A 24,221-nucleotide genomic window follows, 5' to 3' on the forward strand; every position below is an offset into this window, starting at 1 on the left:
AGGGTAAGAGATACTACTTCTTCTTCTTCTTCTTCTTTTTTTTACAGCTGCATAATATTCCATTTTATAAATGTACCACAGTTGTTTTTTTTTTATTCATTTCATCTACTGATGGGCACTTGGGCTGTTTCCAAATCTTAGCTATTGTAAATAACATTGCTTTGAACATACATGTGCATATATTCTTTCTGATTGGTGTTTTGGGTTTCTTAGGATATATTTTTAGAAGTGGGGTCACTAGGTCAAATAGCAGTTCCATTTTTAATTTTTTGAGGAAACTCCACAGTTTTCCACAGTGGCTGTACCAGTCAGTCTACATTCCCACCTGCAGTGTACGAGGGTTCCTTTTTCTCCACATCCTTGCCAGCACTTGTTGCTTGTTGATTTATTGATGATAGCCATTCTAGTGGGTGTGAGATGGTGGTACCTCTGTCATTTTAGTTTGCATCTCTCTGATGATTATTGATTTTTAACATTTTTTCATATGTCTCTTGGCAATTTGTATGTCCTTTTTGGAGAAGTGTCTAGGTTCTCTGTCCATTTTTTTTTTATTGGATTGTCTCCCTTTTATTGAGTTGTATGAGTACTTTATATATTTTGGAAATTAACCGCTTATCAGAGGTATCATTGACAAATATTTTCTCCTATACAATGGATTCCCTTTTCATTTTGATGCTGGTTTCTTTTGCTGTGCAGAAGCTTTTTATTTTGATACAGTCCTATTTGTTTATTTTTTGTTTCTCTTGCCCTAGGTGTATCAGTGAAAATTTTGCTATGTGAGATGTCTGATATTTTGCTATGTTTTCTTCAAGGATTTTTATGGTTTCATGATTTACAGTTATGTCTTTTATCTATTTTGAGTTTGTTCTTGTGTATTGTGTAGGTTGGTGGTCTAGTTTCATTTTTTTGCAGGTACCTGTCCAATTTTATCAATACCATTAATTGAAGAGATTATCTTGACCCCATTGTATGCTTTTGCCTCCTTTATCAAGTATTAATTGAGCATAATGGTTTGGGTCAATTTCTGGGTTCTCTGTTCCGTTGGCCTATATGCCTATTCTTGTGCCAGTACCAGGCTGTTTTGAGTACAATGGCTTTGTAGTATAACTTGATATCTGGTATTGTGATTCCTCCAACTTTGTTCTCCTTTCTCAAGATTGCTTTGGCTATTCGGGGTCTTTTCTAGTTCCATATAATTTTTGGAGTATTTGTTTTAGATCTGTAAAATATGCCATTGGTATTTTAATAGAGAGTTCATTGAATCTGTAGATTGCTTTGGGTAGTATGGACATTTAAGTGATGTTAATTCTACCAATCCATGAAGATGATATATTCTTCCTCTTGTTTATGTCTTCCTCTGTCTCTTTTTTCAGTGTCCTGTAGTTTTCTGAGTACAGGTCTTTTACCTCCTTGGTTAGATTTATTCCTAAGTATCTTAATTTTTTTTATTTCAGTGGTAAATGTGATTTTAAATATCTTTTTAGTTTCTCTTTCTGTGCGTTCATTATTGGTGTATAAAAAAGCCATAGATTTCTGGATGATAATTTTGTATCCTGCTACATTGCCAAATTCATTTATTAAATCTAGTAGTTTGGTGGAGTCTTTAGGGTGTTTTGTGGGTTTTTTTTTTAAATGTGCAATATCATGTCATCAGCGAATAATGACAGTTTTACTGCCTCCTTTCCAATTTGGATGCCTTATTTAGGTTTTCGTCTTGACTGATAGCTGTGGCTAAGATTTCCAGTATTATGTTGAGTAAGTTGTGAAAGTGGACATCCCTATCTGTTCCTGTTCTTCGGGGGAATGCTTTTCGTTTTTGCCCATTGAGAATGATGCTGGCTGTGGATTTGTCATATATGGCCTTTATTATGTTGAGGTATGATCCCTCTATTCCCACTTTCCTGAGAGTTTTTATCAAAAATAGGTGTTGGATTTTATCGAATGCTTTTTCTGTGTCTGTTTATATGATGATATGGTTTTTTCTTTCAGTTTATTTATGTGATATATCACATTTATTTATTTACGAATATTGTACCAGCCTTTTTTGAGATGTCTTCTCTGATCTATGTGTTACTTAAAACTAATGTTTATTTAATAATAATCACATGTTTTATGATTTTTCATCTTTTTTTCTGTTACCAATTTCTAATTCAATTCTGTTGTGATCTGAAAGCAAACTTTGTATGACTTCTATTCATTTAAATTTGTTAAGGTATGTTTTATGGCCCAGAGTGTGGTCTATCTTGGTGAATACTCCATGTGAGCTTGAGAAAATATGTATTCTGCTGCTGTTGGATGAAATGCTCTGTAAAGTTTCAATTAGATCCCTTTATTTTTTTAAAAATATATTTTATTGATTTTTTTATAGAGAGGAAGGGAGAGAGATAGAGAATCAGAAACATCGATGAGAGAGAAACATCAATCAGCTGCCTCCTGCACATCTCCCACTGGGGATGTGCCCGCAACCAAGGTACATGCCCCTGACCGGAATCGAACCTGGGACCCTTCAGTCCTCAGGCTGACGCTCTATTCACTGAGCCAAACCGGTTTCGGCAGATCCCTTTATTTTTAATTGAGTGTTTATATTTAGAGTGGTTTCTTGTAGATACCTTATAATTGGTGTTTAAAATCTTTTTAAAATTTTATTTATTGATTTTAGAGAGAGAGAGGAAGGAAGAGAGAAATATTGACTTACTGATCCACCGATTTATGAATTCATTGGTTAATTCTTGTATGTGCCTTGACCAGGGATTGAACCCACAATCTTGGGCTAACGGGGAATACGCTCTAACCAACAGAGCTACCTGGTCAGGGCTATAGTTGAATTATGTTTTCTTATCCACTCTGTCTAGTCTCTCTTTCTTAATTATTATGTTAAGATCATTATTTTCTCTAAAGTGATTATAGTTGGATTAATGGATTTACAGCTATCATATTTGTAGCTCTTCTATATGTCGCATGTCTTTGCTTTTAAAATCTTCCTCTTTTTTTCTGCCTTCTCTTGTTTTAATTGAGCATTTTGTATGACCTCATTTTTTTAATTCTCTTAGCATATCAATTATATTTCTTTACATTTTTTGAATGGTTGGCCTAGAATTGCATTATACATTTAGTCTAATTCCACTTTTTTAAAAATTAAGTCTTTATTGTTAAGATTATTACAGATGTTCCTCTTTTTTCCCTCATTGCTCCCCTCCACTCCATGCCCTTACTCCCCGCCACTGACCTCGTCTAGAGGTGTAAGGTTTTTGTTCAATCTCTTCCCACACTCCCACACCCCCCTTCCCCCCGAGAATTGTCAGTCCACTCCCTTTATATGCCCCTGATTCTATTATATTCACCAGTTTATTCTATTCATCAGATTTTTTATTCACTTGATTTTTAGATTCACTTGTTGATAGATATGTATTTGTTGTCACTTTGTTGTTCATAATTTTTATCTTTACCTTTTTCTTCTCCCGCTTCTTAAAGAATATCCTTCAGTATTTCATATAATACTGGTTTGGTGGTGATGAACTCCTTTAGCTTTTTCTTGTCTGTGAAGCTCTTTTTCTGACCTTCAATGCTAAATGATAGCTTTGCTGGGTAGAGTAATCTTGGTTGTAGGTTCTTGCTATTCATCACTTTGAATATTTCTTGCCACTCCCTTCTGGACTGCATAGTTTCTGTTGAGAAATCAGTTGACAGTCATATGGGTACTACCTGGTAGGTAACTAACTGTTTTTCTGTTGCTGCTTTTAAGATTCTCTCTTTGTCTTTTGCCCTTGGCATTTTAACTATGATGTGTCTTGGTGTGGTCCTCTTTGGATTCCTTTTGTTTGGGGTTCTCTGCACTTCTTGGACTTTGTAAGTCTTTTCTTTCACCAGGTAAAGGAAGTTTTCTGTCATTATTTCTCCAAATAGGTTTTCAATATCTTGCTCTCTCTCTCTCTTGTTCGGGCACCCTTATAATTTGGATGTTGGTATGCTTGAAGTTGTCCCAGAGGCTCCTTACACGATCTTCATATTTTTGGATTCTTTTTTCTTTTTGTTTTTCTGGTTGGGTGTTTTTTGCTTTCTCATATTTTAAATCTTTGACTTGATTCTTGCGATCCTCTATTCTGCTGTTGGATCTCTGTATGTTATTCTTTATTTCAGTCAGTGTATGCTTAATTTCTAATTGGTCCTTTTTCATATCCTTGAGAGTCTCACTAAATTTCTCGGAGGTTTCTAGAAGATTCTTGAGTAACCTTATAACAGTGGTTTTGAACTCTATATCCAGTAGTTTGCTTTCATCTATTTCTTTCATTTGTGACTTGTTTCTTTGTCTCTGCATTTTGGCTGCTTCCCTGTGTTGATGGAGTGGCCTTGTGTGGTAGGTGTCCTATAGGGCCAGTGGGTCAGCCTCCACAATCACCTAAGGTGGGCACTTTTGGTGCACCCCTTTGTGGGCTGGGTGCACAGTCCTTTGTAGTTAAGCCTTGATTGCTGTTGGTATCACTGGGAGGAATTGACCTCTAGGCCAATTGGCTGTGAGGACCAGCTGTGTCTACAATGGAAAAACTGCTGTGCTGGAGACACCCTTCTGGGGTAGGACTTGCTTCAGTGGGGGCTTTGGTGCTCACTGAGTCTGTCCCTTGAGTGTGTCCCCTATGGATCTGAGGAGTTGTAATCTGAATGGTCTCACACTGATTACTGGGTACACTGGCTCTTGGATCTCCAAGAAGGTGCTAAGTCAGCCACTGCCTGAAACTACCCAGCAGGAGCTACAGAGAGATCTGCAGATTCCTCCTCTTTGTTTGGGGTTTGGAAGTGCCCAGATGAGGCCCAGCTGTGAAGCAAGGCCAGTTGCTGCTGCTGAGCCTTGGGCCTTCTTTTGGAAGCTTTGGAGTTTTCTGACCCAGCTGCACTTTGTTAGGTTTTATGCTACGAAAGGATGGGACATTCATATGCAAAAGTCTCTCCTCACAGCTTGGGTGGGGTTATAAATTTGGTGGGGCGAGTTCTCTGGGAATCACCAGGGCGGAGCAAACAGCAATGGCTGCCAGTCAGCCCTGCATTGGAGAGGTCCCCGCATCTCCGCAATCTGTGCCTCCGCACAGGAACAATGATCACTGCGGGCACCTCTGAGAGAAAGCTGCCCTCGTGTCCCAGCCTGTTGCCAGACAGTCCAACCTCTCCCCATATGACTCTGGGTCCCCAGAGTCTCGCCTCGAACTGGAGTTCAGAGCAATCGGGAGATGGCATCTGCCTTCTGATTGAAAAAAACAACCACATTGCACCCAGTTGCCAGCCCGTTTCTCGTGTGCCTCTGCACTTCCGCACCTCCGCACTTCCTATCAGTCTCAATGTGCTTTTTTTGTTCTTTCTAGTTGTGAAACTTCCACTCAGCCAGATTTCCCGTGGTTTTGGATGACCAATGTTTTGTCTTTTCGTTGTAGTTTTGATGTGGTTGTGAGAGGCAGCAAGTACATGTTTTTACCTATGCCGCCATCTTGGTTCCTCCTAATTCCACTTTTAATAACACTATACTGCCTCACAAATAGTGGAGTTACCTTATGATAGAGTAACCCAATCTATTCCTTCTGTCCATTATAATGTTGTTGTCATTTATTTCACTTATTCATAAGCTGTACTCAGTGCACTGATGCTATTATTGCTTTAAACAATTTTCATTAGATTATTCAGAATAAGGAAAACAAAAGGCTTAATTTATTTCTTTTCTCATGTTCTTATGGATCAGAGTTTCTGACATATGTCAGTTTTTTTTAAAAATATATTTTATTGATTTTTCACAAGAGAGGAAGGGAGAGAGATAGAGAGAGTTAGAAACATCGATGAGAGAAAAACATCGATCAGCCGCTTCCTGCACACCCCCCACCGGGGATGTGCCCGCAACCCAGGCACATGCCCTTGACCGGAATCGAACCTGGGACCTCTCATTCCGCAGGCTGATGCTCTATCCACTGAGCCAAACCGGTTTCGGCATATGTCAGTTTTTGTTTAACCTGAAAACTTTTAACACTTCTTGTAAGGGAGGTCTATTAGCAAAAATTCCATTAGTTTTTGTGCCTGAGAAAGTATTTCTTTTTACCCTCTCCCCCTTTCAAAAAAATGTGCTAAGATAAAACATAGACTGTCATCTTAATTCACGATTTTTAAGTCTACTAGTATAGTGCACTGGCATTGAGTATACTCACATTATTATATAACCATCACCACCATCTATCTTTAGAATTCTTTATTTCACAAAACTGAAATATTATGCCCGTCCTATATAATAAAAGCCTAATATGCAAATCGACCAAATGGTGGAAAGACTGGTCACTATTACGTGCACTGACTGCTAGGGGGGCAGACGCTCAATGCCCCAAGCCCACGGGCCCCAGGCTAGCCAAGGCAGGTGCCAGTGGGGGCCCCCCAATCGCTCCCCAGTCACCCCGCAGAGGGAGGTGACTAGCAGCAGCGGCAGGAGGCGGGGCTGGGAGCGGGGCCAGCGAGTGGGAGGGGCCAAGGTGGTTGCCAGTGGGTACTCCCCCCCTCCAATCACTCCACGGGTTGCCCCACAGATCGTCCCTGATTGCCAGTCAGGCCTAGGGACCCTACTCATACATGAATTTCGTGCATCAGGCCTCTAGTTAAACAATAACTACATATTTCCCTTCACCCTAGTAACTACCATGGTATTTTTTGTCTCTCTCTATTTGACTGAGATAGGTACCTCATATAAGTGTTACCATACAATATTTGTCCTTTTGTGTCTGGCTTATTGCACTTAGCTTATTTCACTTAACATCTTCAAGGTTCATTTATGTTGTTGCCTATGTCAGAGTTTCAGTTATTTTTAAGGCTGAATAATATTTTATTGTATGTCTATACCACATTTTGTTTCTCAATCCATCTGTCAGTGGATACATGGGTTGCTTCCATCTTTTGGCTATTGTGAATAATGCTGCGATAGACTTAGGTATACAAATATCTCTTTAAGTCCCTGTTTTCAAATATTTTGGGTATATACCTACCAGTGGAATTGCTGGTTCATATGGTAATTTTATTTTTATTTTTGAGAAACTGCATACTACTTTCCATAGAGGCTGCACCATTTTACTATGCACCATTTTACTATATTCCTACCAACAGTGCACAATGTTCTAATTTCTTCACATGTTCAAAAATGTTTATTTCCTGTTTTGTTGATAGACGCCATCATGATGAGTGTGAGGTGATATCTCATTGTCATTTTGATTCAAATTTCCCTAATGATTAGTGATGTTGAACATCTTTTTCTGTGTTTATTGGCCATTTGTATCTCTTCATTGGACAAATGTCTGTTCAAGACCTTTGGCCATTCTTTAATTGCTTTTTGTTGTTGAGTTGTAGGAGTTCTTTATATATTCTGTATATATGATTTATAAATATTTCTCCCATTCCTATGTTATCTTTGTGCTGTTGATAGTTTCCTATGATGCACAAAAGTTGAAATCCAAATCATCTCTTTTTTGGTATTATTTCTTGTGCTTTTGGTGTCATATCCAAGAAATCATAGCCAAATCCAGTGTCATGGAACTTTTTACCTATGCTTTCTTCTAAGAGTTTTATAATTTTAAGGCCTGACATTTATATCTTTGACCGTTTTGAGTTAATTTTTGGATATGTTACATGGCTTTGGTATTAAATTAATGCTGCCCTCATAGATTGAGTTGGGAAGCATTTCTCTCATTTCAGGTTTTTTGGAAGAGTTTGCGGAAGATTGGTGTTTTCTTTTAAATGTTTGGTAGAATTCATAGTGAATCCATCTGTTCTTGTTTTTTTGTTGTTGTTGTGAGGTTCTTGATTATTGGTAAAAATCTCCTTACTAATTACAGCTCTGTTCAGATTATCGGTATTTTTTTAAAATATATTATTATTGATTTCAGAGAGGAAGGATGAGGGAGAGAGAGATAGAAACATCAATGATGAAAGAGCCAGATTATCGGTATTTTTAAGATTTATTAGTATTAGAGTTGTGTTTCCAGGGTTATATCCATTTCATCTAGGTTATCCAATTTATTGACATACAGTACTTAATAGTGCTCTCTTACAGTCTTTTTTATATATGTAAAATTGGTAGTATTGTCCCATTTTTTTATCTTAGTTATTTGACTCTTCTTTCTTTTCTTCTTAGCTTAACTAAAGATTTGTTAATTTTGTTGATTTATTTGAAGACCCAACTTTTGATTTCATTGATTTTTCTATTGGTTTTATTGTCGCTGTTTTGCTTATCTCTATTATATTCTTTATTATTTTGATCTCTAGTAGCTTTGGGTTTAATACTTTCCTATTTCATTACAATGCAGATTTAGGTTGTTGATTTGGGTTATGCATTCTTTTTTAACAAACATAGCTATACATTTCTTTCCCAGGGCAGCTTTTGCTATATCCTACAAATTTTGGTATGTTGTGTTTTCATTTTAATTTTTCTTGCTTTTACATTTTCTTGTGATTTCTTCTTTGACTCATTGCTTGCTTAAAAGTGTGTTGCTTGGCCTTAGCTGATTTGGCTCAGTGGATAGAGCATCGGCCTGTGGACCTAAGGATCCGGTCAAGGCCACGTACCTTGGTTGGAGGTTCCTCCCCGGCCTGGGTCCTGATCGAGGCTCATGCAGAAGGCAACCAATTGCTGTGTTTCTCTCACATCGGTTTCTCTCTGTCTTTCCCTTTCTCTTCCATTATCTCTAAAAATCAATGGAAAAATATCCTCAGATGAGGATTAACAACAACAACAAAAGTGTGTTCCCCAGTTGGCATGGTTTAATAGTTGGGCATCGACCTATGAACCATCAGGTCACATTTTGATTCCTGGTCAGGGCACTTGCCCTGGTTGCAGGCTTGATCCCCAGTGTGGGGCGTGTAGAAGGCAGCCAATCAATGATTCTCTTTCATAATTGATGTTTCTATCTCTTTCTCCCTCTTTCCTCTTTTCTGAAATTATTAAAGACATATTTTTTAAAAAGTGTTAATTTTTTGGAATTTTTAGTTTTCCTTCTATTGATTTCTAGATTCATTCCATTGTTATCAGAAAAGATACCTTATATGATTTTAATCTTTTAATATTTATTCAGATTTGTTGTCTAATATGTGACCTATCCTATAGAAAGTTCCATGTGACTTGAGAAAATTGTGTATTCTGCTGTTGTTGAGTAGAATGTTTTATATAAAGTTCAATTCGTCTATTTCCTTGTTAATATTGTTTTTTCTATCCATTATTAAAGTTGTACCAGTATTTTGAAGTCTTGTTGTATTATTGTAGAGCTATCTATTTCTCTTTTCATTTCTGTCAATGTTTGCATCATATATTTTTGAGTCCTGATATATATCTGTTTACAATTATTATATCTTTTTAGTGAATTGATCCTTTTGTCATCATAGAATATCCTTCTTTGGCTGTCATAGTAGCTTTGACTTGCAGCCCATTTTGTTTAATCTTATCTAATAAAGAGGGAATATGCAAATTGACTATCGCTTCATAACAGTTAAGATGGCTGCACCCACAGTGGAGGCAGGGATTCCGTAACACAAGATGGCTGCGCCCACTGCGGAGGCCGAGTTCCTGTAACGAGCATTAACGAGCAATCAGCAGAGACCTGAGGCTGCGCCCCCCTGGCTGGTGAGGCTTAATAGGGAACCTCAGGCCACGCCCCCCATCCCGGCACCAGGCTGGGGAACCTCAGGCCATGCCCCCTGCCCAGTAGGGCTTGATGGGGACCTCAGACCGCATCCCCTGCCCAGCAGGGCTGGGAAGGGGGGGGGGTCGGGGGTAGGGGGGGGTGGAGGGGGGCTGGCCAGGTCTGGATCTAGCCCAATGGAGATGGGAATGCCTGGGTCTGGGTCTCATGTGATTTTGAGGCGCTGCCGGTGGGTGGGGATTTGACTCTGGGCCCTGCAGCATGCCCCAGACTCTGACAGGAGGAAGATTTTCATTTTACTAATTTTCTTTCATCTCTGACACTTCTATTATAGAGAAAGGGCAAATAGCAATATTAAGATATTTCCTCTAATTAATCCCCTTTTAATGTGCACAAAATTTGTGCACCAGGCCATTAGTATTAGTATAGCTATCTCTGCTACCCACATGGTCACCTACATTTTGTATGTCTGTCTGGTGATTACAACACCATGGATTCAAACACATGTGGTTTGGACTCCTACCCTGCACAGCAGAAGACAATGGTAAACCACTGCTGCATTTTCTTTTCTTATTTTTTACATTTTATTTTACTTTGAAAACCCTATGATGAGACAGTCCAAAATGAAATATGAGATAGTGCTGAAAGGTGAGAGTTCCAGGTCAGTGAGTACTCAAATGGTTACTTGGGAAGAGCAGAGGACAAATACGAATAACATTGTTGCTAATAACATAGACCAAAGCCAGAAGGATGTCTAGCGGCTGATGAGCACAAAGGCAAAAGTAAAGTACAGTGCTGTACAACACATTCAGTTAGAACATGGAATGTAATAATTATGAACCAAGGTAAACTGAAAATTATAAAGGAAGAAATGGAACAACTAAACATTGCCGTGCTTGGTATTAGTGAGCTAAAATGGACTGGAATGCAACATTTCCAGTCAGATAACTACAAATTGTTCTACTCTGGACATGACAAACTCAGAAGAAATGGAGTGGCTTCACTACTGAGGTGATATAGAGGACAGGCATATAGGGGATACACTGTAAAGGCTGACCAAGTAATATTGATGAAACTTACAGGGAAACCTGTTAACATAACCCTCCCTCAAGTCTGTGCTCCTAATTATATGCTGGAGATGAAGTCAGAAGCTCATGCCAATATCCAAGGAGAATTTGATCACACTTCAAAACAAAGCATGCTGATAATTATAGGTGATTGGAATGCAAAAGTAGGAAATGAGGGGTCAGAAATGAAGCAGGAAATTGGCTTGTGGATTTCTGTGAATCCAGCAACTTGTCCATTGCAAACACATGGTTCAAACAGCTGAACAGAAGACTATATATGGACATCACCAGATGGTAAATACAGAAATAAAAAAGACTATGTAATTGGAAGCAGGAGATGGAGAAGCTGCATTCTCTCCACTAAAACAAGAACAGAAGCAGATTGAGGCACTGACCACCAACTGTTAATATCAAACAGAATAAAGCTGAAGAGCATGAAAATAATTATACTTTCAAAATATGATGTAAATAACATTCATGATGGATTTGAAGTCCACATAAAAAACAGATGGTTTAATTTGATTGACTGACTACCAGAAGAAGTGTGGACTAAAACTAGAAATATTATTAGGGAAGATGAGAATAAACAATGCTGGAAGGAAAAAATCAAGATGGATTAAGGAAAAAACACTGAAAATTGTTAAGGACAGGCAAGAGGCAAAAGTAAAAAGATGGCAAAAGCAGGGTGAGAACCCTGAATACAGTTTTTCAACCACTATCATGTAGAGGTAAAGGGAACTAGTATAATAGTCAATGTGAGAAGAAAGAACAATAAAGAAGGAAAAACAAGTGACCAGAATATTAAAAAAATAACACGAAATTTAAATAAAGAATAGTAAGGCTGAACATCTACCACTGAAGCACATATTCTGACCAGGAGAAATTAAAGGGAAGGTGGAAAAAGTATATTGAAAAATATGTACAGAAAAGAGAAAAGTAGGACATTGTTTTGAAGAAGATTCTTGTGAGAAAGAATCTGTAATTCTAGAAAGTGAAGTGAAAACTTCCCTGAAAGTATTGGGAAGAAATAAATTACCAGTTAAATGGGATACCAATAGAATTATTTCAAGCTACAGAGACTGAATCTGTCAAGATCCTAACAAGAATATGTCAGTAAATATGGAAAATAAAACAATGGCCTACAGACTGGAAATGGTCAGTATACATCCCAATTTTTAAGAAAGGAGATGACTAAGAATACAGTAACTATAGGACCATTACCCTAATTTCCCCACACAAATAAAGTGATGCTCAAGGTGATGCAGCAAAGGCTTCTACCATATGTAGAACAAGTACTGCCAGATGAAGGTTAGTCTGTGTTTTATAGACTATAGTAAAGCCTTTGTGTGGATCATGAAAAGCTGTGGTTTCTCTGAAAGAAATGGGTGTGATTCAGCACTTACTTGTTCTGATGCATAACCTCTGGTTGTGGGCAGGAAGCCACTGTGAGGACAGAATATGGAGAGACAGAATGGTTTCCTATATTAGCAGACAAGGGCACATTTTATCTCCATATTTTATAAATATGTACTAGAACAGATATAAAAAACTGGGCTAGACTCAGAGGAAGAAGGAGTGAAAATTGGTGGAAGAAATATCATTAACTTAAGATATGCAGGTGAGAATCTTACTGGCTGAAAGCAGCAATGGTTTGAAATGACTTCTGATGAATTGAAAGGAGAAAGTGCCAAAGCAGGACTGTATTTGAACTTCAAGACAAAAATCATGATTACAGAAGAAATACATAACTTTAACATAGACTGTGCAGATATTGAAATTGTTGAAGATTTCACTTATTTTGGTTTAGTCATCAATTCAAGTGGAGATAGCACCCAAGAAATCAAGAGAAGGCCGAGACTCGGAAGGGCAGCAATGAAAGAATTAGGAAAGATCACAGATGTATCATTAGAGACCAAGGTTAAGATCATCCACACCCTCATATTCTAAATTACTATGTGTGGATGAGAAAGCTGGACAATGAAGAAGGCTGATGGGGGAAAAAGATGACTCATTTGAAATATGGTGTTGGGGGAGAGCTCTTATGGATACCCTGAACCACTAGAAAGATGAACAAGTAGGTCCTTGAGCAAATTAAGCCTGAAATATTGCTGGAGGCAAAAATGGCAAAACTGAAGTTGTTCTATTTTTCTCATATCATGTGAAGGCAGGGTTCTTTCGAAAAGACAATAATTCTGGAAGAAAAATAGAAGGTGGCAGGAGAAGAGGGAAAACCACACATGAGATGGATTGACTTCATAAAAGAAGCCATAGGCATGAGTCCTCAAAGCTTCAAAGCTGAGCAAGGCTACTGAGGATAGGACATTGTAGATATCACATATTCATGTGGTAACCAGGATTTGGAGCCGACTCAGTGCCATATGGTATATGGCAGTGTGAGCGTGCACACACAGGTACATACATCTCTGCCTTCTTTTGTTTATTGTTTGCATGGGAAATCTTTTTCCTTTTGTTTACTTTCAACCTGCTCATAGCTCGCTGCCCCGCCCTCCTTTAGCTCTCTGCCACTTGTAGATCTATCATGACATTATGGTATCCCAGCTAATTTGCATATTCCTCTATTATTATATTAGACTAGAGGCCCAGTGCACGAAATTCGTGCACTGGGGGGTGGGGTTCCCTCAGCCCAGCCTGCCCCTCTCACAGTCCGGAAGCCCTCAGTGGATGTCCTACTGATGGCCATAGTCTGGCAGCAGAGGCTCGGAGCAGGCATCCCGTGTGTGTGTGTGTGTGTGTGTGTGTGTCTCCCCATTGGGGGCCTGCCCCCAGCCGCATTGGAGGCTCAGAGCAGTCTCCCTGTGTGTGTGTGTGTGTGTGTGTGTGTGTGTGTGTGTGTGTGTCTTCTGGGGGCCTGCCCCCAGCCACACCATGGAGGCTTGGAGCAGGCGCCCCTCTGTTTATCTCTCAGGCTCCTGGCCTCCACTGTGTGTTGTTTTCTCCCTTGAGCTGTGGCCAGGGTGGGGTGCTGCCTGCAGGCCACATTTTCCTGCTCACGGATCGCCGAGGAGACCCAGGGGCAGGCCCTGCTGGGTGCTGCCTGCAGACCACCCTTTCCTGCCCGTGGATCACCACGGCGATCCGGGAGCAAGCCCTGCTGGGGGCTGCCTGCAAGCCGTGCTTTCCTGCTCCCGGATCGCCACCACAACCAGGGAGCAGGTCCTGCTGGGTGCTGCCTGTAGGCCTCACTTTCCTGCTCTCAGATCGCCATGGTGACCCAGGAGCAGGTCCTCCTGGGTGCTGCCTGCGGGCTGTGCTTTCCTGCTCGCGGATCACCATGGCGACCTGGGAGCAGGCCCTGCTGGGTGCTGCCTGTTGGGGGCTGCCTGAGGGCCGCACTTTCCTGCTCGCGGATCGCCATGGCGACCGGGGAGCAGGCCCTGCGGGGGACTGCCTGCTGGCCGCACTTTCCTGCTCTCGGATCACTATGGTGCTTGGTGCAGCCTGCGGGCAGCACTTTCCTGCTCGCGGATCGCCATGGCGACCCAGGAGCAGGCCCTCCTGGGTGCTGCCTGCGGGCAGCGCTTTCCTGCTCGCGGATTGCCACGGCGACCTGGGTGCAGGCCCTGCTGAGGGCTGCCTGTGGGCAGCGCTTTTCTGCTCACGGATCGCCACTTGTGGATCGTTATGGCAACCCGGGAGCAGGCCCTCCTGGGAGGTCCAGATGGCAGTGGGCGGGTGGCGATCGCTGCTATCCCGCCCTGCCACCCCGGGTCACACAAGCGAAGCCAGGATGGCTGTAGGCGGGTGGCGGATCGTGCTGTCCCGCCCGCATGCAGTATGCAAATTTTTTTAAAAAAATATATTTTATTGGTTTTTTACAGAGAAGAAGGGAGAGGGATAGAGAATTAGAAACATCGATGAGAGAGAAACATCGATCAGCTGCCTCCTGCACACCCCCCACTGGGGATGTGCCCGCAACCAAGGTACATGCCCTTGACTGGAATCGAACCTGGGACCCTATAGTCCACAGGCCGACTCTCTATCCACTGAGCCAAACCGGTCAGGGCCAGTATGCAAATTTAATGGCCATCTTTGTTGGGTTAATTTGCATACTCTTCTGATCGTCTGATGGGTGTAGCAAAGGTACGGTCAATTAGCATCTTTGTCTTTTATTAGTGTAGATATTTTAAACTGATACCAACTTATCAGTAATTTCAGTCCTTTACAGTTCGCCTCCCCATCTTTGTTATTTATGTAACAAATGACATATTATATATCATGTACCTATTGGAGGCCCGGTGCATGAATAAGTCGCTCAGTCCAGCTTGCACCCTCTTGCAGTCCGGGACCCCTAGGGGAATGTCCACCTGCTGACTTAGGCCCGCTCCCTGGGGGATCGTGCCTAAGCTGGTGGTCAGACATCCGTTTTGCAGTCTGGGAACCCTTGGGGGATGTTCACCTGCCACCTTAGGCCTGCTACCCAGGGGATTTGGCCTAAGCTTGCAGTCAGACATCCTTAGTGCTTCTGAGGAGGCAGGATGGGCTTCTGCCACCACCGCTGTGCTCGCAGCCATCAGCCCGGCTTATGGCTGAGCGGAGCTGCCCCTGTGGGAGTTCACTGACCACCAGGGGGCAGCTCCTGCCTTGAGCATCTGACCCCTGGTGGTCAGTGTGTGTCATAATGACTTGTCGTTCCCAGTTGTTCTGCTATTAGGGTCAATTTTATTATATAGGATTGACATAGACTTATATTTTCTATTTCTTGTCTTTTAATTTCTGTAAAAGAATAAACAGTGGCGTTATAAAGTAAAATTATAATACTACTTTTTTATTTTTTAATTATTTTTATTTTTTAATCTTTAAATTCTTTTAGTTAAGGGATTACAAATGTGCCCTCATCCCCCCCCCCCATTAACTCCTACCCCCCCCTCTCCCCCCACTTACATTCTCATCCCCCTGTTGTCCATGTCCATTGGTTTGGCTTATATGCATGCATACAAGTACTTTGGTTGATCTCTTCCCCTTTCCCCCACCCTCCCCGACTTTCCCTCTGGGGATTAATAGTCTGATTGCTGTTTCTCTGTTTTTGGATCTGTCCCTGTTCATCAGTCTATGTTGTTATAATTATAATACTACTTTTTTAATACTTGTCCATGTATTTACCTTTACTGTAGAACTTTATATTTTTTCATATGGTTTTAAGTTGCTACCTAACACTTTTTCAACTTGGACTCCCTTTAAAATTTCTTGTAAAGCAGATCTACTGGTAATGAACTTCCTCAGAATTATTTTTAAATCTGAAGACTTAATTTTATATTCATTTTTGAAGTAGATAGGATGTTTTTCTGGATATAATGTTCTCAGTGTACATCTGCACTATAAATATATCATCCCTGTGTTTTGGCTTGCAAGGTTTCTGCAGAGACATCTACTGGTAATCTTATTGAGGAATCTGTATATATGTCAGTCACTTTTTTTTTGCTGCCTCTAATCTTACTTTGCCTTTGATTATCATGTTCCTTGATTGAGATTCTTGAATTCAGATATTAATGTCTTTCCTTAAATTTCGGAGCTTGGGCCATTATTTCTTCAAATAAGATCTCTTCCCCTTTCTTTATTTTTCCTCCTTTTGGACTTCCTTAACACATCCTTTTGATAATTTTCCCTGAGTCCTTTAGGCTCTGTTCACTTTTCCTTATTTAAAATTTTTGCTCTTCTGTATTTTCAAATAACTTGTTTTCAAGTTTGCCAATTCTTTCTTTTCAATTTGAGTCAGCTTTTGACTTTCTTTAGTGAATTTTTCTTTTTTTTTTAAATTATATTTTAATGATTTTTTACAGAGAAGAAGGGAGAGGGATAGAGAGTTAGAAACATCGATGAGAGAGAAACATCGATCAGCTGCCTCCTGCACACTCCCCACTGGGTATGTGCCCGCAACCAAGGTACATGTCCCTGACCGGAATCGAACCTGGGACCCTTGAGTCTGCAGGCCGACGCTCTATCCACTGAGCCAAACCGGCTAGGGCTCTTTAGTGAATTTTTCAATTCAGTTATTCCTTGTACCTCTACTGGGATATATGTGTGTGTGTGTGTGTGTGTGTGTGTGTGTGTGTGTGTGTGTGTGTGTGTGTTTTCTCTGCTTTTATTGGAGATTTTTTTGTTGTTGTTGATCTAACTTACATATTACATGGTATAAATTTAAGGTGTGCAACATGTTGATTTGATACATTTATGTACAGGATGGGGCAAAAGTAGGTCTGCAGTTGTGAGTGGGTAATTTTGTGTATTCATAACTGTAAACCTATATTTGCCCCACCCTGTATTGCAGTATGTAGCTTTGGCTAACGCCTTTACCCTGCCACATAATTATCGTGTGTGTGTGTGTGTCTGTGTGTGTGGTAAAAACATTTAAAATGTAGTGTCTTAGCAATTTTGAAGTATATAATACAATATTGTTGACTATAATCACTATAATGTACATAGATTTCCAGAACTTACTCATTTCCTAGTTGCAAGTTTGTACACTTTAACATCTCTCCAGTTCCCCCACATCCCAGCCCCTAGTAACAAACATTCTACTCTCTGTTTCTGAGTCTACTTTTTTATATCCCACATACAATATTTGTCTTTCTGTCTGGCTTATCTTACTAAACATAATGCCCTCCAAACTCCATTCATGTTATAGAAAATGGCAGGATTTCCTTTTTTATTGTGACTGAATATTTCTCTCTCTCTCTCTCTCTCTCTCTCTCTCTCTCTCTCTCTCTCTCGCTTTCTCTCTTTCTCTCTCTCTCTGTGTGTGTGTATCACATCTTCATTCATCTGTTGATGTACACACTTAGGTTGATAACACATTTGGCTGTTGTGAATAATGTTGCAATAAACATGGGAGTGCAGGTATCTTTGTGATAGCATGTTCTTCTTTCTTTTGGGTGTATACCCAGGAGTGGGATTTCTGGTTCATATTCAACATTTTTCTTAGTATTTGGTTTCTTCAGTTTGATTATGATATGCCTAAATGTAGATTTTTTTGGGGTGTATTGTTTTTTTTTGCTTTGTGTTCTTTGAGCTTCCTGGATCTATGGTTTGGTGTCTATCATTTATTTACTTTGGAAATTTATCATTCATTAGTACTTCATTTTTTTTCCTTCTGGTATTCCTATTATGCATATGCTACAACTATTACAATTGTCTTACAATTCTTGGATATTCTGTTTCATTACTTTTTCTTTTATTTTTCTCTTAGCATTTCAGTTTGGGAAGTTTGTTTCTGTATCTTGATGATTTTGGATTTAAAAACTTCTTTCCAGTTCATTGGGAGTGTATTTAAATACAATTCATTTTTTGTGTATTTTTTTGTATATCATGTTACCTTGCTAGATTTTTTAATTATTTGTATAATTCTGATTAAAATCTAAAAACATGGAACTACAACTTCGGAAGTCATAATTTACAACAAATGACATTTTGGTCAAGCATACAGTCTTAGACTAGTTGAAGAATGAAGGTGAGCTAATACAATTATAGTTGAATTCTGTTTTATGTATATTATTTGTAATTATTTTTTCTTAATATGACATTTTAGGGATGAAGTATATCTAACTTTTAAAATGAAAAATATTTGAATATTTCAACTTTATTTTTAATAACTTTTTTTTAGGAGCTGTGGTCTTGAAGAACCTTGAAATTAAAGAAAATGCCCTGGTAGGTTTTGACTGTAAGAAATTTGTTAGTGCATTTATAGACTTTTTCCTGATTTACTTTGTCACTTTAAATCATTTAATTTTGAGAAAATTTTTTGAAAATAAGTTTTGTAAAATGTGAATTTTGCAAAATGAATTCTTACTCTCCTTAAAAGCACAAACTGAGTGTGTAATTTTCTCCATATAAAAATACTCCTAATGTTTCTTTTTATATGATGTTATTTTTAAAAACATTTATTTTTTAAAGTATAATTGATATACAATGTTATTAGTTTCTCTATGTTTTCATTTTACCAGTCATCTTCAGTATTTTATACCATTTTAATCATTTTTTACTATAGAATTGAGTGGCATTAATTACATTTACAGTGCTGTGCAACCATGACCAGTATGTGTTTCTAGAAGTTTGTCATTATGCCAAAGGGAACTCTGTAACCATAAAAGATACAACTTCCTAGACTTCCCTGTAGACCCTGGTAACCTCTAATGTATTTTCTATTAATTTGCCTATTTCAGTGATCTCATATAAATGGAATTAAGCTATTTTGTCATTTTTCTGTCTGGCTTGTTTTACTCATTGTAATTCCTTCAAGGTTTATCCATGTTGTAGCATGTTTCAGAACATCTTTCCTTTTAATGGCTTAGTAATATTCCATATGTATATGCCACATTTTGTTTATTCATCTGTTGATGGACACTTGGATTGTTTCTGTCTTTTGGCTTTTATGAACAATGCTGGTATAAATATTGACATACACATATCTATAAATTTAAATAAGCATTGGAGATAAAGGGAAGGTAACTTTAAACCCTTTAAATAATTCTAGGAAGAAAAAAGTAGTCACCTGTTATGTACTAATATTTTACATCTGTGTATTTTTTGTAGAGTCAACTGGATGTACCATTTAAAATTAAAGTTGGTTATATAGGTAAGCTGTGTTTGTTTGAACGTTCCCCTTGCTGGACATGCAACCAGAATAATATGCTTGGTATCCTTATTATGTGATATTTTTAATGTTTTTGAGCATTAATTGTAAGTAATCATGTGTTTTTATCTAGATGGAGCTTAATCATATGACAAAAATATTGTACGGTCCATCTATATTTTGTCTAATATGTATGAAATTATATGCCTTATTAGATATTAAAAATGAGTTAATTGAGAGCTAAGGTGTTACTAGAAAGCATATAACCCCTCAGTTTTTTAGGTTTCTGACTAGTTATATTTGCTATATTCTATTTGGCCATGGATATGTGGTGTAAGGAGTAGGGTCTAGGTCAGCCAGACAATGTGACCCAGGGACCTATCAGAAATTGAGTTTCTACTCTGGAAGTTTTCTAGGTTGCCCTGAATATTGAGCTAGTTCTTGGCCTGTATTATTTTACTGGTGTTCATACTTTACATTTTCCCCCTTTTTTAAAATTGAATTTATTGGGGGTGACACTAATTAACAAAATTACAAAGGTTTCCATTGCATAGTTTTATAACACATCATCTGTACACTGTACTGTGTGTTCACCACCCCAAGTCAAGTCAAACATTTTATATTTATTGCTTGGGCAAAAGCTAATTAAAATATGATGTTTTAAAATGCTTAATAAAAACGTGTTTGGTTTCTTAAATTATGTTGGTTTATTGTTTTAACTTTATTGTTTAAATTACTGTTTGAATTTTATTGCTTTAAATTTTATGCAAGATGGTATGTCATTAATTAAGATTTGAAAGTATACAGATATACTTTGTTGTACAGATAAGTTTGTGTAGTAGGATTTATAGACTGTTATTGCTACATATTGGAGTCAGTGGGGGAACAAGGTATTTTGAAAGCTCATCTAAATTACATGATTAATGTCTTCATAATTTTGTGCACTTATGGTTGGTTTAGACCATTTGCCTAAGAAAATTTTCATTATCTTAATGTTGCTGAGACTCAGAGGATCTCTCTTCTCCCTTAATTTAAAGATGTTTTAGTATAAGAAGGGAAAACATGTAGCCCATTGTTTTCCACCTAACATGTTTATTTTTGCATATTTCTATATGATTTTTTACATGTGTACCTTTTAATTGTAATCATGGAATATGTACGATTTCATATTCTTCGTAGTTAACAGTAAAGATTTCTTATAATCCATGTTGATTTGACCGCATTTATTTTTTATGGTAGTGTTATAATCCAATGAATACATATTTGGAAATTGTAGTGATCCTGTATTTCCAAAGGTACAAAAATATTGCAGTGAACATATTCCTCACCATATTTAACAATGATAAAAGGTAATGTTCAGTGTTAATATAAGATAGTGGAAAACTGTTTAGTAATGGAGAACTATTTTGTGTGCTTTGAAACTTAGGTGCACTGTTCCCTGGAAAAAGCTAAAGAAAAAAAAAAGATAGTGGAATATATACTGCATTAAGTACCAAATACATAAGATAATTTTGAGACTCATTTAAGGTGTTGTTTGCATACCCCTAACACAGCACCTGTCTTTCTTTAATATCATTATTGTTTTCTTCTGCTAGACAATAAGTTTCTTGAGAAGTGGAATTAATTTTTTATTGTATTCATACCACTTAGCAAAATACCTAGCATTTGATAGGCACATTATTTGTTGAATGAAAAAAGTAATGCTTCCAAGTGAGTGGTACAGCAACACAACCAGTTTTATAGGAACATATTGTTCCCTTGCTATTATTGGATAGTAGAGGCCCAGTGCATGAAGTTCGTACACTCAGGGGGGTCCCTCAGCCCAGCCTGTGCCCTCTCACAGTCTGGGATCCCTCGGGGGATGTCTGACTGACGGCTTAGGCCTGGGGGGAGCTGGCCTAAGCTGGCACTTGGACCTCCTTAGCACTGCTGCGGAGGTGGGAGAGGCTCCTGCCGTGAGCCCGTATTCTGGCTGAGCAGAGCTCCCCTTGTGGGAGCGCACTGACCACCAGAGGGAAGCTCCTGCGTTGAGTGTCTGCCCCCAGGTGGTCAGTGTGCATCATAGTGACTAGTCGTTCTGTTGTTTGGTCGATTTGCATAATACCCTTTTATTATATAGGACTAGAGGCCTGGTGCATGAAATTCATGCACGGGGTGTGTGTGTGTCCCTCAGCCCAGCCTGCACCCTCTCCAATCTGGGACCCCCCAAGGGATATCTGTCTGCCTGTTTAGGCCTGATCCACAGGCAGCTGGGCACCCCTCTCACAATCCAGGACTGCTGGCTCCCAACCACTCACCTGCCTGCCTGCCTGACTGATTGCCCCTAACTGCTTCTGTCTGCCAGCCTGATTGACGCCTGACTGCTCCCCTTCTGGCCTGATTGCCCCTAACTACCCTCCCTTGCCAGCCTGGTCACCCCTAATTGCCCTCCCCTGCCGGCCTGGTGGCCCCCAGTTGCCCTCTCCTGCCAGCCTGGTCACCCCTAACTGCTCTCCCCTGCAGTCCAGGTCGCTGCCAACTGCCCTCTCCTACAGTTCTGGTTCCCCGCAACTGCCCTCCCATGCGGGCCATCTTGTGGTGGCCATCTTTGACCACATGGGGGAGGCCATCTTGTGTATTGGAGTGATGGTCAATTTGCATATTACTCTTTTATTAGATAGGATTGTTAATCTTATGATCTTTAAAAGTTTTCCTCATTTGGAGTACAGAATTCCACATATATCAAATATAATTATTCATATGTACATGTTTTGAAAGTAGTTCTTAATGTAGGAGATTTTTGGAATTACTTTCATTTATATTTTTATGAAGTTTTCAGATTTCCTGTAAGTAGTCTGTACCTTATAATGAGAAGAAAAAAATTTGGTTAAAAGGTTTAGTGGTAAAAATGCTATATTGTTAATTGTATGTTTTTCTTTGATTACTGCTATTTTGTCACTGTTCTCTGTCCTTAAGTTTATTAACTTTTTTAGATTAATTTTTAAAAATATGCTTTTATTGATTTCAGGGGGAGGAAGGGAGAGGGAGAGATAAAAACGATGAGAGAGAATCATCAATTGCCTGCCTCTTGCACGTCCCCTACTGGGGGTCGAGCCCAACTAAGGCATGTGCCCTGACCCGGAATTAAACCACCATCTCCTGGTTCATGGGTGGACACTTAACTGAGCAACACAGGCCGGGCCTTTTTTTTATTATTATTAATGTATGTGAGTATATGTGTAAACAAAAATGTATGTGAGTATATGTGTAAAAAAAATTGCTGTAAATCTGCTTGATACAGTTGTAAAAAAACTGTCAAATGTGTTGCGACTCATTACATTTTGTACAAAATTTTTTAAAAAAAATCCTGACCTGCGGATATGTTTATTGCTTTTTAGATAGAGTAAGGGAGCGAAATGGAGGGAGAGAGAGAGAAAGAGAGACATTGATGTGAGAGAGCTCTGACTGGGGATCGAACCTGCCACCTTTTGGTGTATGGGTTGATGCTCCAACCAACTGAGCATCACTGGTCAGGGTTTTTATAACATTGGTTATGAAAAGAGATAGCTCTAAGTAGATTTTTTTCCCCTTCCTAAATTACTAACCAGTTAATGTGATAATAGTATATTTAATAGTCTTTCCCTTTCCTAATTATGACAACTATTTCTAAATCTAGAGACTCATACTTTCTAAGGAATTTAAAAATACTTAAAAATCTTTATTATGGAAAATTTCTAAATACACAAAACTAGAATCTATAGTATAAGCAACCCCTCACATAATATATATTTTTTTAATTTGAGTTGTAACATATTTTGCTATTGGATCGTAAATTATTTTCATTAGTTTGAATAATTTTCAAATATTTCCCATAATACCAGAGATATTTGTATGCAGTATTCTTATGGTAATAATCATACAATGTATATTATTGTACATACATTCCTGCACTGCATAATGACATTTTGGTCAACAACGGACCACTTATATGATATGGTACTATAAGATTATACGGAGCTGAAAAATTCCTACTGCCTAGTAATGGCATAGCTGTTGCAACTCAAGGCATTACTCACGTGACTGTGGTGGTGCAGGTGTAAACACATCTACTGCACTTCCAGTATAAAAGTATAAGACCTACACTTATGTATGGTACATAAAACTTCATAAAGACAGTAAATGGATTGTTACTATTTTATGTACTTACTATAGTATACTTTATACTTAAAATTTTTTTAATTCTCACCTGAGAGTATATTTTTTTGTGTGGTTTTAAAAAATATGTTTATTGATTTTTTTTTTTTTTTTTTTTTTTTTTTTTTTAGAGAGAGGATATCTTTTTTATTGATTTTATGAAGAGAGGAGTGGGGAGAGAGAAAAAGAGAGAAAGAAACATCAATATGAGAGAGAAACATCAATCAGTTGCCTCCACTACACACCCTGACCAGGAATCGAACCCACAGTCTTTTGGTGTATGGGATGATTCAAACCACCTGAGCCCCCTGGCCACGGCTATACTTTATGTTTTTATTGTTATTTTAGAGTACACTTTTCCTACTTAAAAAAAAAAAATTGCTGTAAATCAGCATGCGCTGTTACTTTGACAGCAGCCTCTTATGTCTTATGCTCATAGATCAGCAGCCTCATATGTCTCATATTACTCAGGCTCCTGATTGCATCATTTTCTCTTGTGCTTGATTGGCTTTTGTGTTGTTGTGTATGGTAACCTTTTGTACAGGTTTGTAGCCTAGGAGCAGTAGGCTATACTGTATAGCCTGGCTGCGTAGTAGGCCAGACCACTGAGGTTTGTGTAAGGGCACTCTGTTAGCACAGTGTCAAAAATCACCTAATGATGAATTTCTCAGGACGCATTCCCATTGTTAAACCGTGTGTATAATCTTTACATGTGAAAAATAAACATATAAAGTAGATAATCTTTTTAAA

General features: G+C 38.8%; 1 protein-coding gene across 6 annotated transcripts in view; it reads left to right on the forward strand.

Annotated features, from left to right (window-relative positions):
* VPS13A (vacuolar protein sorting 13 homolog A) overlaps window positions 1-24,221 on the forward strand; it is a 206,911-nt gene that overhangs the window by 12,568 nt on the left and 170,122 nt on the right. For all 6 annotated transcript variants that reach the window (XR_009447628.1, XM_059656963.1, XM_059656964.1 and 3 more), the window contains exons 2-3: window positions 18,330-18,373; window positions 19,259-19,301. Coding sequence is in view for 5 of the 6 variants with exons in the window: in XM_059656963.1 (XP_059512946.1) it covers window positions 18,330-18,373; window positions 19,259-19,301 (87 nt within the window). In the remaining variant the exon portion in view is untranslated. The remainder of the gene's footprint in view (window positions 1-18,329; window positions 18,374-19,258; window positions 19,302-24,221) is intronic.

Source organism: Myotis daubentonii, chromosome 11 (assembly GCF_963259705.1).
Source record: "Myotis daubentonii chromosome 11, mMyoDau2.1, whole genome shotgun sequence".
In the NCBI taxonomy this organism is placed as follows: domain Eukaryota; kingdom Metazoa; phylum Chordata; class Mammalia; order Chiroptera; family Vespertilionidae; genus Myotis; species Myotis daubentonii.